The sequence below is a fragment of the Sus scrofa genome, chromosome 6 (assembly GCF_000003025.6).
Source record: "Sus scrofa isolate TJ Tabasco breed Duroc chromosome 6, Sscrofa11.1, whole genome shotgun sequence".
Taxonomy (NCBI): domain Eukaryota; kingdom Metazoa; phylum Chordata; class Mammalia; order Artiodactyla; family Suidae; genus Sus; species Sus scrofa.
The window spans coordinates 48,760,086-48,773,693 of record NC_010448.4 but is presented as its reverse complement, the minus strand read 5'-3'; the positions used below and the strand labels follow the sequence as shown (position 1 = coordinate 48,773,693).

Genomic DNA, 13,608 nt, shown 5'->3' with positions numbered 1-13,608 from the left:
AGAGACCCAGGGATACAGAAAATAGGAAAAGACAAGGAAAAAAATAAAGTGAGGGTAGTGCGAAAGAGAGAGAGAGAGCGCTCAGTAGAGAAGGAAGCAGAGGGAGGGAAAGTGACAGAGAAAGTCCAGGGAGGGAGGGAGGGACAGCCCAGAAAGGGACAGGTACAGATGTAGTAAGATGCCACCAGTAAAAGACACCACCAGACAGAGATGGCTGCAACCGATCTGGAGAGAGGGTATCAGCAAGGTGTGGGGACATGGGGCTGGAGTCACAGGAAGGAAGCAAGGCGCAGGCCCTTGACCTAAGTGAACTGGTCAGGCTGGACCCAGGCCACACCGTGCCAGAGCTGGCAGGTACTGCAGCCCCAGGCACCCTGGCTTCCTGCCCACAGTACAGGGCAAAGTGCCCAAGAGGCCTGGTGGGGAGGGCTGGGGTCGGGGGGGGGGTCCCACTTTGCTGTGCCTTGAACTAGTGACTCCCAGCTCAGGGCCTTGGCACTGGCTATTTCCTCTGCCTGGAATGCTCTTCCCCCCAAAGAGTACTCAAATGTCACCCTCTTATGGAGACCCCTCCTGACCACTCCCCCACACTTTCTGGCTCTCTCTCCTTTAAGGTTCCCCTTCACACTTGACACTGTCTAACACACTGTGTGTGTCAGGTACTTATCTCATCTGTCTCCCCCATTTGGATGTCATTCCATGAGGGCAGGGACTCTTGTCTAGTTTCTTCACATCTGTATCGCCAATGCGTAGAATAAAGGGCTGGCACACAGTAGGTGCTCAATACACATTTGATGAATGACAGAAAGCAAGAGAGGAGTTCCCGTTGTGGCGCAACAGGATCAGCAGCACCTTGGGAGCGCTGGGATGCAGGTTCAGTCCCTGGCGCTGCCACAGCTGCGGCTTAGGTCACAGCTGCGGCTCAGATCAGATCCCTGGCCTGGGAACTCCATATGCCATGGGGCAGCCAAAAAAGGAAAAAAGAAAAAGAAAGGAAGCAAGAGAGACGTAGAGGCAGAGAGAAAGGGAGAGGGCAGAAACAGCTGTAAAATGTCTGAGAGGGAGAGAGGCAGAAGAGAGAGATGCAGGTGGAAGCAGGAAAAACAGAGAGAGAGGGAAAGAAACAGACATGCGTAGATGTACAGAAAGATGGAGGCGAAGAGGCGGAGCCTGTGAGAGAAAAGTACCAAGAGCACTAGGGGCGGAGCTGAATGCAGAGGCGGGAAGGGGTCGAGACAAGCAAAGTACCAACTCCCTGCCCAGACTCAGCCCGGGAACCAGGAATGGGAAAGGCCTCTGAAATTGAACTGAACTCAGTCCCTCCAGGCCTCCACTGGCCAGTTTGTCAAGCATCCGTCCCAGGGATGAGGAAAATCCCTTGTCTCCGGGAGCTGACCTCTGGCAAGTCTGTTTCCCTCTCTGAGCCTCATGTGCCAAATGCACACAAGAGCACCCTGCATGCTGGGCTGGGCCAGGTTCCAGGAGAGCTGAGGCACATGGAGAGAGAAAGGATGTGCCCTGAATCTCACAGGTTGAAAGGACCAGCTGGGACTAAGACTTGGCCCTGTCTGACCGCAGGGCTCCCACAGCCCCCTGCGTCTCTTCCATCCCACTGCCCGCTCTGCCTGTGCTTCCCACATCCCAGCCCTGACCATTTCTGGCCCATCCTTGTCAGACAGTGTGCAAGCTCCCTGATGGCAGGAATCTGCCCTGGTCAGTGCTGCATCACCCCACACGAGGGCCTGAAACACTACATGGACTCAGTACCTGTTTAACTGGCTGAAGAATAAATGAATAAACAATAGAATGAAAGGAGCAATTACTGACCAAAAAGGAATGGAGGGGTGACTCAGAAGGAATAGCCCTCCATCCTCCTCCTCCTTATTCTGCAGAGCCTGATGTCGAGCAGATACTTAAGAAATGTGGGGAGTTCTCATCATGGTACAGTGGAAACGAATCCAACTAGGAACCATGAGGTGGCGGGTTCGATCCCTGGCCTCACTCAGTGGGTCAAGGATCCGGCATTGCTGTGAGCTATGGTGTAGGTCACAGACGTGGCTCAGATCCTGCGCTGCTGGGCTGTGGTGTGGGCCGGCAGCTGGAGCTCCGATTCGACCCCTAGCCTAGGGACCTCCATATGCCGCAGGTGCGGCCCTAAAAAGACCAAAAAGAAAAAAAGAAAAGAAAAGAAATGTGGAGTGTAGGAAGGAAGGAGTCAGGCCTGGAGCTGGGGGCACTAGATCATGAATTTGCATCTTCAGAATGAGAATCCCCGTAAAAGTTTCCTCTAGAAAACTCCAGCCTTGTCCTACGTGAATTTAGGGGAAAAGGACACCTGATCCCCAGATTGAAGAGGGGCTGGGGTCTCAGGGCTGCGGCTGGTGGTGGCAGGGCCGGATGTGATTTCCATCAGGAGACAGAAGGCAGAAGGAGGGGTCCTGGGCTCTCTTCCTGCCTCACTCATGCCAGAGAGGAGAAAGCTGAGGTCATCAGGAAGGGCAGAAACAGTGACAATGACAGAGAAAGAAGTGAATAAAACCCTATAAAGGACTCTGCTTGAGGGCTGGGATTTTTTTTTTTTTGAGGTGGGGGTGTGGTGGGTGTTGCTGTTTTGCTCATGGCCTAGAATAGTGCCTGGCACACAGTGGATGTTAACATTTTAACAACTAATCAGGCCATCCCAGGCTGAGGGCAGGCCTGGAGAGAAACTCTTTTTTTTTAGGGCTGCACCCACGGCATGCGAAAGTTCCCAGGCTAGGGCTTCAATCGGAGCTGCAGCTGCCAGCCTACACCACAGACACAGCAGCACCAGATCCAAGCCACATCTGGGAACTACACCACAGCTCGGCAACGCCAGATCCCCACCCACTGAGTGAGGCCAGGGATCAAACCCACATCCTCATGGATCCTAGTCAGTTTCGTAACCACTGAGCCATGACAGGAACTCCAACAAACTTCACTGTATATCCTTCTGCAGCTTTCGGGTTACCAAACCCAAGTTACCTGTCCCCAGAACATCAGTTTAAATCAAATCTAAAACAACAGGGAATTGAACAGAAATCAGAGAGGGGCAGAGAAGCAGAAAAGTGATGGAAAGGAAGGGAATTCTAGCCCCCTCACCCTCCCCTGTGCCGAGATTCCACCCCCTATGCCCCTGGGCTCTGAGGGACCTACTTCTCCAGCAGCAGAGCCACGGCCTCCTGGGCCTGCTCCCCGTAGGCATTGCCCTGCCTCAGCAGGCTCTCGGCAGCCTGTACGGCCACCTGCATCTTCTGCTGGTTCAGCTCCATCGTGGTCAGAAAATTCCGGTGCCGTTTCAATGCCTCCTCCACCGACTCCACGGTGCCGGGCAGATCCAGCCCTGACAGTGCCACCTCCTGGGAATGGGGGAGGGGTGATTTTCAGGTCAGCCCTGTGCCAACCCAGGGCCCGGGAGACGCCACCAGCCTGCCTTGCCGTCACTCTCCTCTCCCTTGCTCATTGTGTTCTAGCATCGAACATGCCAGGCATGGTCCCAAATTGAGGCCTTTGCCCATGCCGGTCCCTCTGCCCAGTAGTCTCTCTTCCTGCAGATAGCCCCATTCTTGGCTCTTTCGCCTTCTTCAGGCCTCTGACCATCAGCCAAAAATATCCTCTTCCTCCCTCGGCCACATCCCTTTACACGCCTTTGTTATTTCTTGTAGCATATTCCCGACATGACTTTATACATGCATTTACTTGTTTATCATCTACACACACACACACACACACACACACACACACAAATATCAGCTCATGAGGGTGGGATTTTGTGTTTGTTTCCTGTGTGCTCAGCCCCAGAATAGGACCTGGTACAGAGGGGGCAGTCACTATTTGGTTAATTGATGAAGGCTGACCTGGGTGCTGGATGACTACAAGGGTGTCCTCTCCCTCTCTGGGGTTCATTTTCTGAGTCGTAAAATGGGCGGGTCAGCTTTCTCTTGATCACCAGTACAGGGAGCCGCCCTTTCAGAAATGATCCCCAAGAGTTGGTACCTACTCTTGGAAAATCTGAAAACTGCGTGTTCTATCTTGTCCAAATGCTCATATTCCGTTCCCATCCCAGAAAGATCTCCAAACCGGATCAGCTGACCCAGATTGCCTCTGCACTTCATTCCTCAAGCCATCAACCTTTCCAGAAAATCTGCAAATCGCCCTCCCTAATAAGAAGCTAATCTATTGGGCCCCCACAACCACATAATCCACAGTCACTCACAGACTCTCAGAATCTCTCAGGCTGAATTACCTACTACTGCAACCTTTATCCTGTTATCCACCCCAAGATCTTCTCTGAACCCCATTAACCCGTCACCAATCGCATTCTTTTCTTTCCTTCCAGACAATCCACAAACCCAGGAAGCTGCTCCAATGAACATCCAACCGTTCATCCTCACTCGGAATAATCCACAAACTGTCCCGTCAGATAAGATACCAGCCCACCCATCATGATCCTCAAATTGTTACACGCACCCCCACAAACCCAGCTACCCGCAGATACCCCGACATCAGAAGCCGCGAACCCAGGGGTCCCCGCAAACACACTCCTCCATACATCTCCCTGTCCCCCAAATCCCCCGAGGCCTCAGACCCCACCCGCGTGAGCCCAGAAGCGGGCACCTGGTTGCGCAGCACGGCGCGCGCCTGGCGTAGGTCTCGCAGAAAGAGCTGGTAGACGTGCGCCTGGACCAACGCCTCCCTGCGCACGTCCCACAAGCCGAGCAGCTTGTGCCAACCAAGTTCGAGGTGCGGCAGCCACTCGTCGAGCGCCAGGCCTGGGCCCAGCTCGCCGCCGTCGCCCGCCAGCAGCGCTTCGCTGGCCGCCACGATGCGCGCATAGTCCTCTTCGCGCCGGTCCACTTCCTCCTTGAGCGCGGCGTGGCGCGCCAGCAGCGCGTCCGCCTCTTCCAGGCTGCCGGGCAGGGGCCCCTCGCCGCCGCCCGCCGTCTCCTGGGCCCGCACCAGCCAGTCCAGGAAAGCGTCCAGGTCGTGCAGGAAGCGCTGCAGGCGCCCAGCCGCTGCCACCGCCTCGCCACAGGCCTGAGCCGCGCTGGCCAGAGCGCCCCACTCAGCGCCCAGTTCCTCCGCACCCTGCTGCAGCCTCGCAGCCTGAGCCGGGAAGCGCACAGCCAGCAGGGCCGCCTCCTCCAGGAGGGCCGCCTGGCGCGGCTCTAGCGCTTGCAGAGCGGCCTCCAGGCCGCTAAGGCGCCACTGCAGGGCGCCGCCGGCGCGGGGCGCGCTCTCCACCGCCCTCCGCTTCTCCCGCACCTGGGCGCGCACCTCCGCCACCTCCAGCACGTGGTTCTCCACCAGCAGCACTGCGCTCACCTCCTCTTTGCGCTGTTCCACCAGCTCCACGATGCGGTTCCACCTGCCCAGGGGAAGCAGGGCGGCTTAAGGAGGACAGGGACCCTTCTTGGGTGTGGAGGGCCCACAGAACTCCGCCCTTGTGTGACCTTGGAATGTCACCTTATCTCACCGAGCCCCAGTTTCTGCCTGTGTAAAATGGACTCGACCCAGCACATTTGCTTAGAGCAGCTGTTCTCAAAATGTAATCTGAGCAAGGACAAAACTATCTTCATCAAAATGCTAAGATGCTATTTGCCTTTTCACTCTCATTTCCTCCCCAGTGTACTGTGGAGTTTTCCAGAGGCTGCCGTACAAAGACATGGCAGAAGCAGACCTGAGACCTCAGCTACCTGAAGCCAGACATTTAAAAGGTTTGCAAAAACGCCCAGCAACCCTACTCTTCTCACTACTTTTTTGTTTTGAAAGATTGTTATTTTTTTAATTTTAAAATGTTAGTTACGTTAACATAATAAGTTTACTGTTGTTATTTTTAACAGCTTCATATTTTAAAATTACTCAGTATTAATTTTTAATATAGTAAATAGTGATGGATAGAACCCACTAAAACAAACTCTTCGGAGTCCTTAATAGTTTTTAAGAGTGCAAAGCATTGTGAAACCAGAGTGTGAGAACTGCCAGCTTGTGACATCTGTCCCCTCTAGAATGGACGTACCACAAGGACAGAGATTAGGACTCTGGAATCAGAAGGACCCAAGCTCAAGTTCTGCTCTGCCTGGATAATGCCACGTGAACTTGGGCAAATGATTTATTTCCCCTCTCTCATCCTGTCTCCTCATTTGGAAGATGGGGATAATTATGTCCAGTTTCTTTCTTTCTTTTTTTTTTTTTTGCTTTTTAGGACCGCACTTGCGGCATATGGAAGTCCCCAGGCTAGGGGTCAAATCAGAACTACAGCTGCCAGCCTATACCATGGTCACAACAGCTCAGGATCCAAGCTGTGTCTTCGACCTACACCACAGCTCCTGGCAATGCCAGATCCTTAACCCACTGATCGAGGTCAGGGATTGAACCCGCATCCTCATGGATACTAGTCGGATTCGTTTCCACTGTGCCACGACAGGAATTCCTAAGTCCACTTCGATGCATATTTAATGGGATCATGAGTCTAAAGCACTTGGAACATAATCTCACTAAATGCTGTAAATCATTCTGGCTGTCATTATCTCTTAAGGCCCTGGCACCCTGGGATTGTTGAGGCTGCAGAGGCTTGGAAATCACTGGGTATTGGGATCTTAGAGCACTGCAGTTAAAGGCAGTCTTTGGAGTCAAACAAATCCCACTTCAGAACCAGGCTTGATCTTCTCTAATTTGCAGGGTGACCTTGGGCTACCCTCGCTTCTCTGAGCCCCGGTTTCCTCCTCCCGAACATAGAACATAATTTATACCCCTGCAGACTGAATATATGTGCTCAAGAGCCCCAGCTCTGGAGCTCCCACTGTGGTGCAGCAGGTTAAGGATCTGGTATTGCCACAGCTGTGGCACTGGTGTCAGCTGTGGCGCAGATATGATCCCTGGCCTGGGAGCTTCCATATGTCATGGGTGTAGCCATTTAAAAAAAAAAGAGAGAGAGAGAGAGAGGCCCCACTCTGGATTCAGGTATAGCTGGGTTTGACTCCTACTTACTAGACTGAGTAAACTTGGATAAAGATTTCACCCCTCTGGATCTGTGTTGTTCTCTATGAACCCTCCCCACACCGTAAGAACGGCGGGTGGTGTTCTAGGGGGAAAATTTAATTTGTTACTATTGTTAAAGAGTTCTGAATTCTGGAAACTTTGTCATGGAAATTGGGGTTATTTGGGAGATAAAACAAGTGCTTGGAAAAATTTCTGGCAGATAGTAGATGCTCAATAAATCATTTCTGAACAAATAAGTTCATAGCTCATTGAAATCTACTGTATCCTCATTTTACCACATCATCACTAGCACTGGGTATTAACATTTTTTTCCAAGATTTTGCTAATTTACTAAGTGCCCTTGCCATCTCAGGGATTTGAAATTGCACATTTTTTTTGGAGTTCCCGTCATGGCTCAGCAGAATAAATCTGACTAGCAGCCACGAGGACATAGGTGCAATCCCTGGCCTCACTCAGTGGGTTAAGGATCTAGCGTTGCCATGAGCTGTTGCGTAGGTTGAAGACGAGGCTCAGATCTGGCATTGCTATAGCTGTGGCGTAGGCCAGTGGCTGCAGCTCTGATTTGACCCCTAGCCTGGGAACCTTCATATGCCATGGGTGCAACCCTAAAAAAGACCACCCCAAAAAAAAGAAAAAAAAAGAAAAAGAAAAGGAAATTACACATTCTTTTATTTTTTATAAATTTCTTTTGAAGAGTCTAATATACTGAAACTACACTTTTTTTTTCTTTTTCTTTATTGCTTTTTAGGGCCACACCTGCGGTATATAAAAATTCTCAAGCTAGGAGTCTAATTGGAGCCGCAGCTCACAGCAATGCCAGATCCTTAACCCACTGATAGAGGCCAGGGATTGAACCCTCATCCTCATGGATACTAGGCGGGCTGGTTCCCATGAGCCACAACGGGAACTCTGAAATTGCCCACTCTTGATTTCACAGTTGAGTGAATGAGGAATGATGGGAAGACCTGGTATGGGATACCCACAAGGACTTCCAGCCCCAGGCCCCACCCCACCTACCTGCTGTTGAGATGGTCCTGACAGGAGCGCACCTCATCTGAGCTGGGATGACCTCCTTCCACCAGCTCTTGGACCGTATGGTTCACGTCCAGGACACGGCCCATCAGACTATTCATCTCCTGGTCCAGACTCTCAAATCTGCAGAAGAAGGATGGACACACTCAGAGAATCCTGGACCCTTGGGTCCTGTTCATGGGTTTTTGTGACGCTGCCTTCTCCTGTTTATCCTCCTAATTCTTCAACCTCACCTCCTCAGGCTCCTTTGGTGGCTCCTCTTCTTCTACCTGCCACTTAAATGTTAGATTCCTCAGGGCTTTGTTCTGGGCCCTCTGAGTTTCCCTCAACCCTGCCTGGGCCACCTTACCATCCCCACAGCTTCAGTCCTTAACCCTGGCTCATCACTCGATACCTGACTCCAGCCTCAACCTTGTTCCTTTTGAACCTGTCTCCAACCTTGAAGCCTGCTGTGTACCTCCTCGGGGCTTCCTGCTGTGACTCAAACTGGCTTCAGCATCTCTCCCAGTTTGTTCTTCCTCTCAGTCCCCCCCACCTAGGGACCCGTCTCAGGGACAGCCCCATCTAGGGAGGCCAGTGCCCTGGGCTCTGTTTTGGACAACTCCTGTCCATCTCCACCAAGCCCGTCTGCCCCCATGGCCTATCCACTCGGGCTTCTGCCCTGGTCCAATCCTGTCGCCTCCTACCTGGGTCCACACCCCAGCTGCCTCTCCGGGCTCCCAGCCACCATTCTCACCCCCTCCAACCCACCCTCCACACAGCAGCCAGGGAGATCTGTGTTAAGCTCGCTGTGGTCCTCCCTTGTTTAAAACAATGCCAGTGCTGTGGCTTGGGTAACTGTGGGCACAGCCATGGCAGCAACCAAGCCTGTGTCTCCAGCAATGCCCAGCCCAAGACTTGGAACAGAGCAAAAGCTCAATAAGTACCCACTGAATGAGTGGATGGGTGAACACGCTCAGAGAGAGAAAGGCAGAGGTTCATCCACTAATTTAACAATCCGTTACTAAACCTGCCAACAGACAAATCTGGATGGTAACGTGAGGAAATGTGAAGTGAGGTGAGGGAAGAGAAAGGGACAAGGGCCAAAGCAATTTTATGAGCTAGGGAGGCCACATCTATGCAAGGGCAGTGGGAGTCCCAGGGGAGGGTTCAGGCTGGGGCATCCTTGGAGGAGCTTCAGTGAATTTCTTGCCAGGTGACTCTGAGCCTCACAGTAATAACAGCAAAGCTTCTGGAAGGCTCCCTGGACCCAGGCATTTGCTAACTATTTTCCTGGAATGAAGTCATTTACTGCTCTCCAGAAGCCTGTGAGATCGCCATTGGGATTAATATCATTCCCATTTTACTGGAATCCCTGATTCCGGGTGCGTGAACGTGGAAACTGTTGAACCAGGAAGGCGAGGCTGTGCGTGAGGAAGGGGACCACTGCACACTCACCGGTGCTGCACCACCTCGACGTCGTCGAGTGAATCGGGCACACGCATGGCGAGCAGCCACTGCTCCTTCTCACCGATCCACAGCTCACACGCGTGCACCTCCCCGAACATGCGGTAGACAGCGAGGGCATCCCGAAGCCACTGGCGCCGCAGGGCAGCCACCTCAGTCACCTCGGCGAAGAGCTGCTCGGCCTCTACCACGCGAACCTGCAGGGCCACCACCAGTGGCCCGGCGCCACTGGCGCCCCCCAGGGACGCGAGCTGACGCCGCAGGCCGCCCACCGGCCCCCGATGCGCCTCCACCTCCCCGGTGAGCGCGCGGTGTTGGCGGGCCAGGCGGCGGCTGGATGCCTCGTCGTGGCCGAAATCGCCCGCGGCTGCTAGGCGATAGGCGTCGCGAAGCCAGTCCAGGAGGCCGTCGAGATCAGCGCCAAACTGGTGCAGCGCCCGTGCTTCCTGCAGCCGCCGTTCGCGCCGCGCCGCCGCCTCTTCCAGCCGCTGCCAGCGCCGCCGCGCGCTCGCCGCGCGCTCCGCCAGGCCGGCTAGCCGCACCGTCTCGGCGCCCGGGCCCACGGCGCCACCAGCCGCGGCCAGCTCCTCGCCACGCCGCAGGGCCTGCTGCAGCAGCGCCCGCCGCCCTCCCAGCTCGCCCTGAAGGATCTTGTGCTGTGCCAGGAGGCGCGCGGTGCTGGACAGGTCGTGTGCACCGCCCGCCGCTCCCGCCGCGCCCGCCGCGCCCGCACCGCCGCCGCCCGCCGCCTCTAGGAGGCGCTCCTTGTCACGGGCCCAGCTCTCGGCCTCCTCCAGCTCCTGCAGCAGAGCCCACAGGCTGCGCGAGGCCTCCAGCTCCGCGCGCCGCCTCGCCGCCTGCTCCTGCAGCTCCGCCAGACAGCCGTGCACGTGGTTCACACGGTTGCAGATGACCTGCGGATCGCAGGGCTGGTAACCTGGGCCAGGAAAAGGGGGAAATCCGGGTTGGGCACGGGCCAGGAGGCGCCCGGGAGAGGGTGGTGCGGACCACCTGCCTAGACGTTGGCCCGATTTCACCAAATGCCAGGTTACACGTGCCTTCCTCCGGGCAGCCTTTCCTGACACCCCAAATCTAGAGTAGACGCCTTCTCTGGCTCTCCCAGACTTCGCTTCCCACATCCCAGCCTAGACCACTATGCCTGTTTCTTCCTCATCCCAGCTCTGACCCCTCCCGGCTCTCACTGCCAGTCTGTCTCCCCCACTGGACTGGAAGCCCCATAAGGGCAGGGCCTGGAGCTGTCTCCATCACACAGTGTCCCCACCACTGCCCAGCACAGGGTGGAGCCCACAGCAGTGGCTAAATGAAAACACTGACTTATCGATTGAAAGATGGGTAGAAACTGAAATTTAGAGAATCCTAGAATCTGCATGTTTTGGTGGAAATATATATTGTGTGTTTCCTTCAGAAATGGATCAAATGAAACGTCTCTACCCTTAGGCTATGCTGGGTTCCTTCTTTCATCCTCTGTTGCCTAATCTATTAACCTAGTGATGACCTAAACTCTTTTTTGTCTTCAAATATTTCAGCTTCCTCCTGGACCTCTAGTTTGAGACTGAGAGCTGTGAGATTAACTTAAGGAGTCGCAGCCCCCATTTCCTTAATGAAACAGAATAAAATGAATAGAAAATATCAAAGGCATGGGAAAGCATTGTTTTTTGTTTGTTTGTTTGTTTTTTAGGGCTGCACCTGCTGTATATGGAGGTTCCCAGGCTAGGGATCAAATCTGAGCTAGAGCTGCCTGCCTGCACCACAGCCACAGCAACACCAGATCCAAGCCGGGTCTGCAACCTACGCCGCAGCTCACGCAATGTCAGATCCTTAACCCACTGAGGGAGGCCAGGGGTCAAACCTACAACCTCATGGTTACTAGTTGGATTCATTTCCACTGGGCCACAGCAGGAACTCCGGAAGCCTTGTTTTATAAAGGCTTTGTGTCTGTATGTGTGTGTGTGTCTGCCCATGTGCCTGTGAACTCTGGGTCATGAGGTAAATGTATATTTCTTACTGGGTCAAAACAGTGTGAGAGACACTGTCCTAGATGGCGGGCAGGATTTCTGCATTTCTGGACATTCACTAAAATTGACCCAAATACCAAGGCATCCAACTGAATCATAAACATCAACCATCAACGGTGACTATGTATCCAGGCTTTACTCGGACACAATGTCGTTTAATGCTGATAACCATCCTATGAGGCTAGTACCCTCTTGACCCCCTCTTGCAGATGAAGAAACTCATGCTCAGGGAGGGAAGCTGCTTGTCCTGGATCAGCTAAGAAGTGGTGGCTCAGGAGGCTACACTCTGGACCACTTATCAGGCAGCGCTGCCTCCTGTCACCATGACAACACACACCCTACACTTGCTTCTTTGCTGTTTCCATGGTGCTGCTGATGCCCTGTCACCAGGAGCCAAGACCTCACAAGGAAAAGACAGAGGGGAGCCTCCTGGACAAAGACCTGTAAGAGCAAAGGAAGGACGATGGAGAGGGTCACCACTAATGTCGTGAGGTTGGTGACAGGCTGAGCTAGGATGGGGATGTCTGCACTGGGGCTTGGAAGCAGACCTCAACATTTGCTCTTAAGCTACGACCCAGCCCATGAGGGTGAGAACCTCGCCAACCATCCTGCAAGCCCGACAGCCTCTGCCTTTTCCAACAGTGCCTCAGGATTCCCCAGGGTTGTGGCTCCAGAGAAAGGAGTGAGACAGACCAGTCTCAAAACCCGTGTATCAGCTCTACGGCTCTAGGCCCCGGTTTCCTCATCACTGAGAAAAAGAGCAGCCCTGATGCTGCCAGCGCTCAGTCACAGTTGCTTAGGACACAGCATCAGACAGGGCCACCTGCGATCGAGACGGCCATCCGTGAAGACAGGATTGTTCCCCCATCACGTCTGAGTGCACACAAAACAAGATCACTGCGCAAACCACAAAACAGCCACCCACCTCCCCCCACACACCCAAGGTAAACCACTCCTGCCAACCCCGTTCCTTCCACTACCTGGATTTTTCTCTTTAATTTTTGGCCACATCCACGGCATATGGAAGTTCCCTGGCCAGGGATCGAATCTAAGCCACAGCTGTGACCTACGCCACAGCTGCGTCAATGCCAGATCCTTAACCCACTGTGCCTCCTCGGGAACTCTGCATGATTAAAAATGATTAAGATGAGCAATCATCTAATTACCTCCACTTCCTGACAGCATCCAATCTTCAGCAAAATACAGAACAATAAATCATCCCACATCACCTAACACAAGCCCACATCCTATAACGAGCCCTTCTTAACATCTTCTTACTGGGATGCTTCATGGTTCCCCCTGGTGTCTGCAAAGAGGCAACAAACTCAGCTTGTGGTATTTGGCTGGAGGGCAGTGACATCAGCAACATGAGAGCCTCATGTTTGGGTTTTGGTCTGGGTTTTGCTTATCGGCATCCATGCCCCTGCTTCTGCTCATGGCGCCCCACCTCCCTCCTCAGGTCATGTCTTCGGAGGGAGCTTACCCCATTCTTGGCCCTCAGTGGGCATGTCACATAGATGTGGCCGATTAGATCACCGTATAGCCTGGGGTGATCTTATAATGCTTGGCTGTGGGATGGGAATGGAACCCACAGTGGACTCATGAAAGCTTTCCTCGGCCCTTTTGCCAGAATATTGGGAGAAAGGGACCTGTCCCTTGCTGGGTCTGTGAAGCTGCTGGGATGTAAACATGGGGATGGATGAGCCCAGATTTACCCCACAAGGGGACAGACTGCCCAACATAAACATAAAGACTAGAGTCAGAGAGAGATGGAGTCTGAAAAGTATCACTGAACTATCCCTGGATCCAGCCATACCTGAAGCAAAACTCATCCCTTCCTGCACATTAAGGTACATCAGCCGATACATTCACCTTTCCTCCTTAAGTTAATTGAATTGGGTTTCTATTGGTTGACACTGAACAGGCCTTGACAACAATTACCTTATCCAGCCTTTTTATGGTATTCACCGAGAACCACTTGTGAAAGCCTTAGCACATAACAAGTGCTCAATAAACACCAACTATTACTGCAGCATCTCAAAGCAGGAAGAAGTCACATGGTCCACCCTCCCAC

General features: G+C 53.4%; 1 protein-coding gene across 3 annotated transcripts in view; it reads right to left on the bottom strand.

The window, feature by feature from the left end:
* The window catches only part of SPTBN4 (spectrin beta, non-erythrocytic 4), an 82,961-nt gene that overhangs the window by 39,106 nt on the left and 30,247 nt on the right, over window positions 1-13,608 (bottom strand). For all 3 annotated transcript variants that reach the window (XR_002344657.1, XM_021094394.1, XM_021094395.1), the window contains 4 exons: window positions 9,490-10,435; window positions 8,038-8,175; window positions 4,636-5,386; window positions 3,175-3,377 (listed from right to left, as the gene is read on the bottom strand). Coding sequence is in view for 2 of the 3 variants with exons in the window: in XM_021094394.1 (XP_020950053.1) it covers window positions 3,175-3,377; window positions 4,636-5,386; window positions 8,038-8,175; window positions 9,490-10,435 (2,038 nt within the window). In the remaining variant the exon portion in view is untranslated. The remainder of the gene's footprint in view (window positions 1-3,174; window positions 3,378-4,635; window positions 5,387-8,037; window positions 8,176-9,489; window positions 10,436-13,608) is intronic.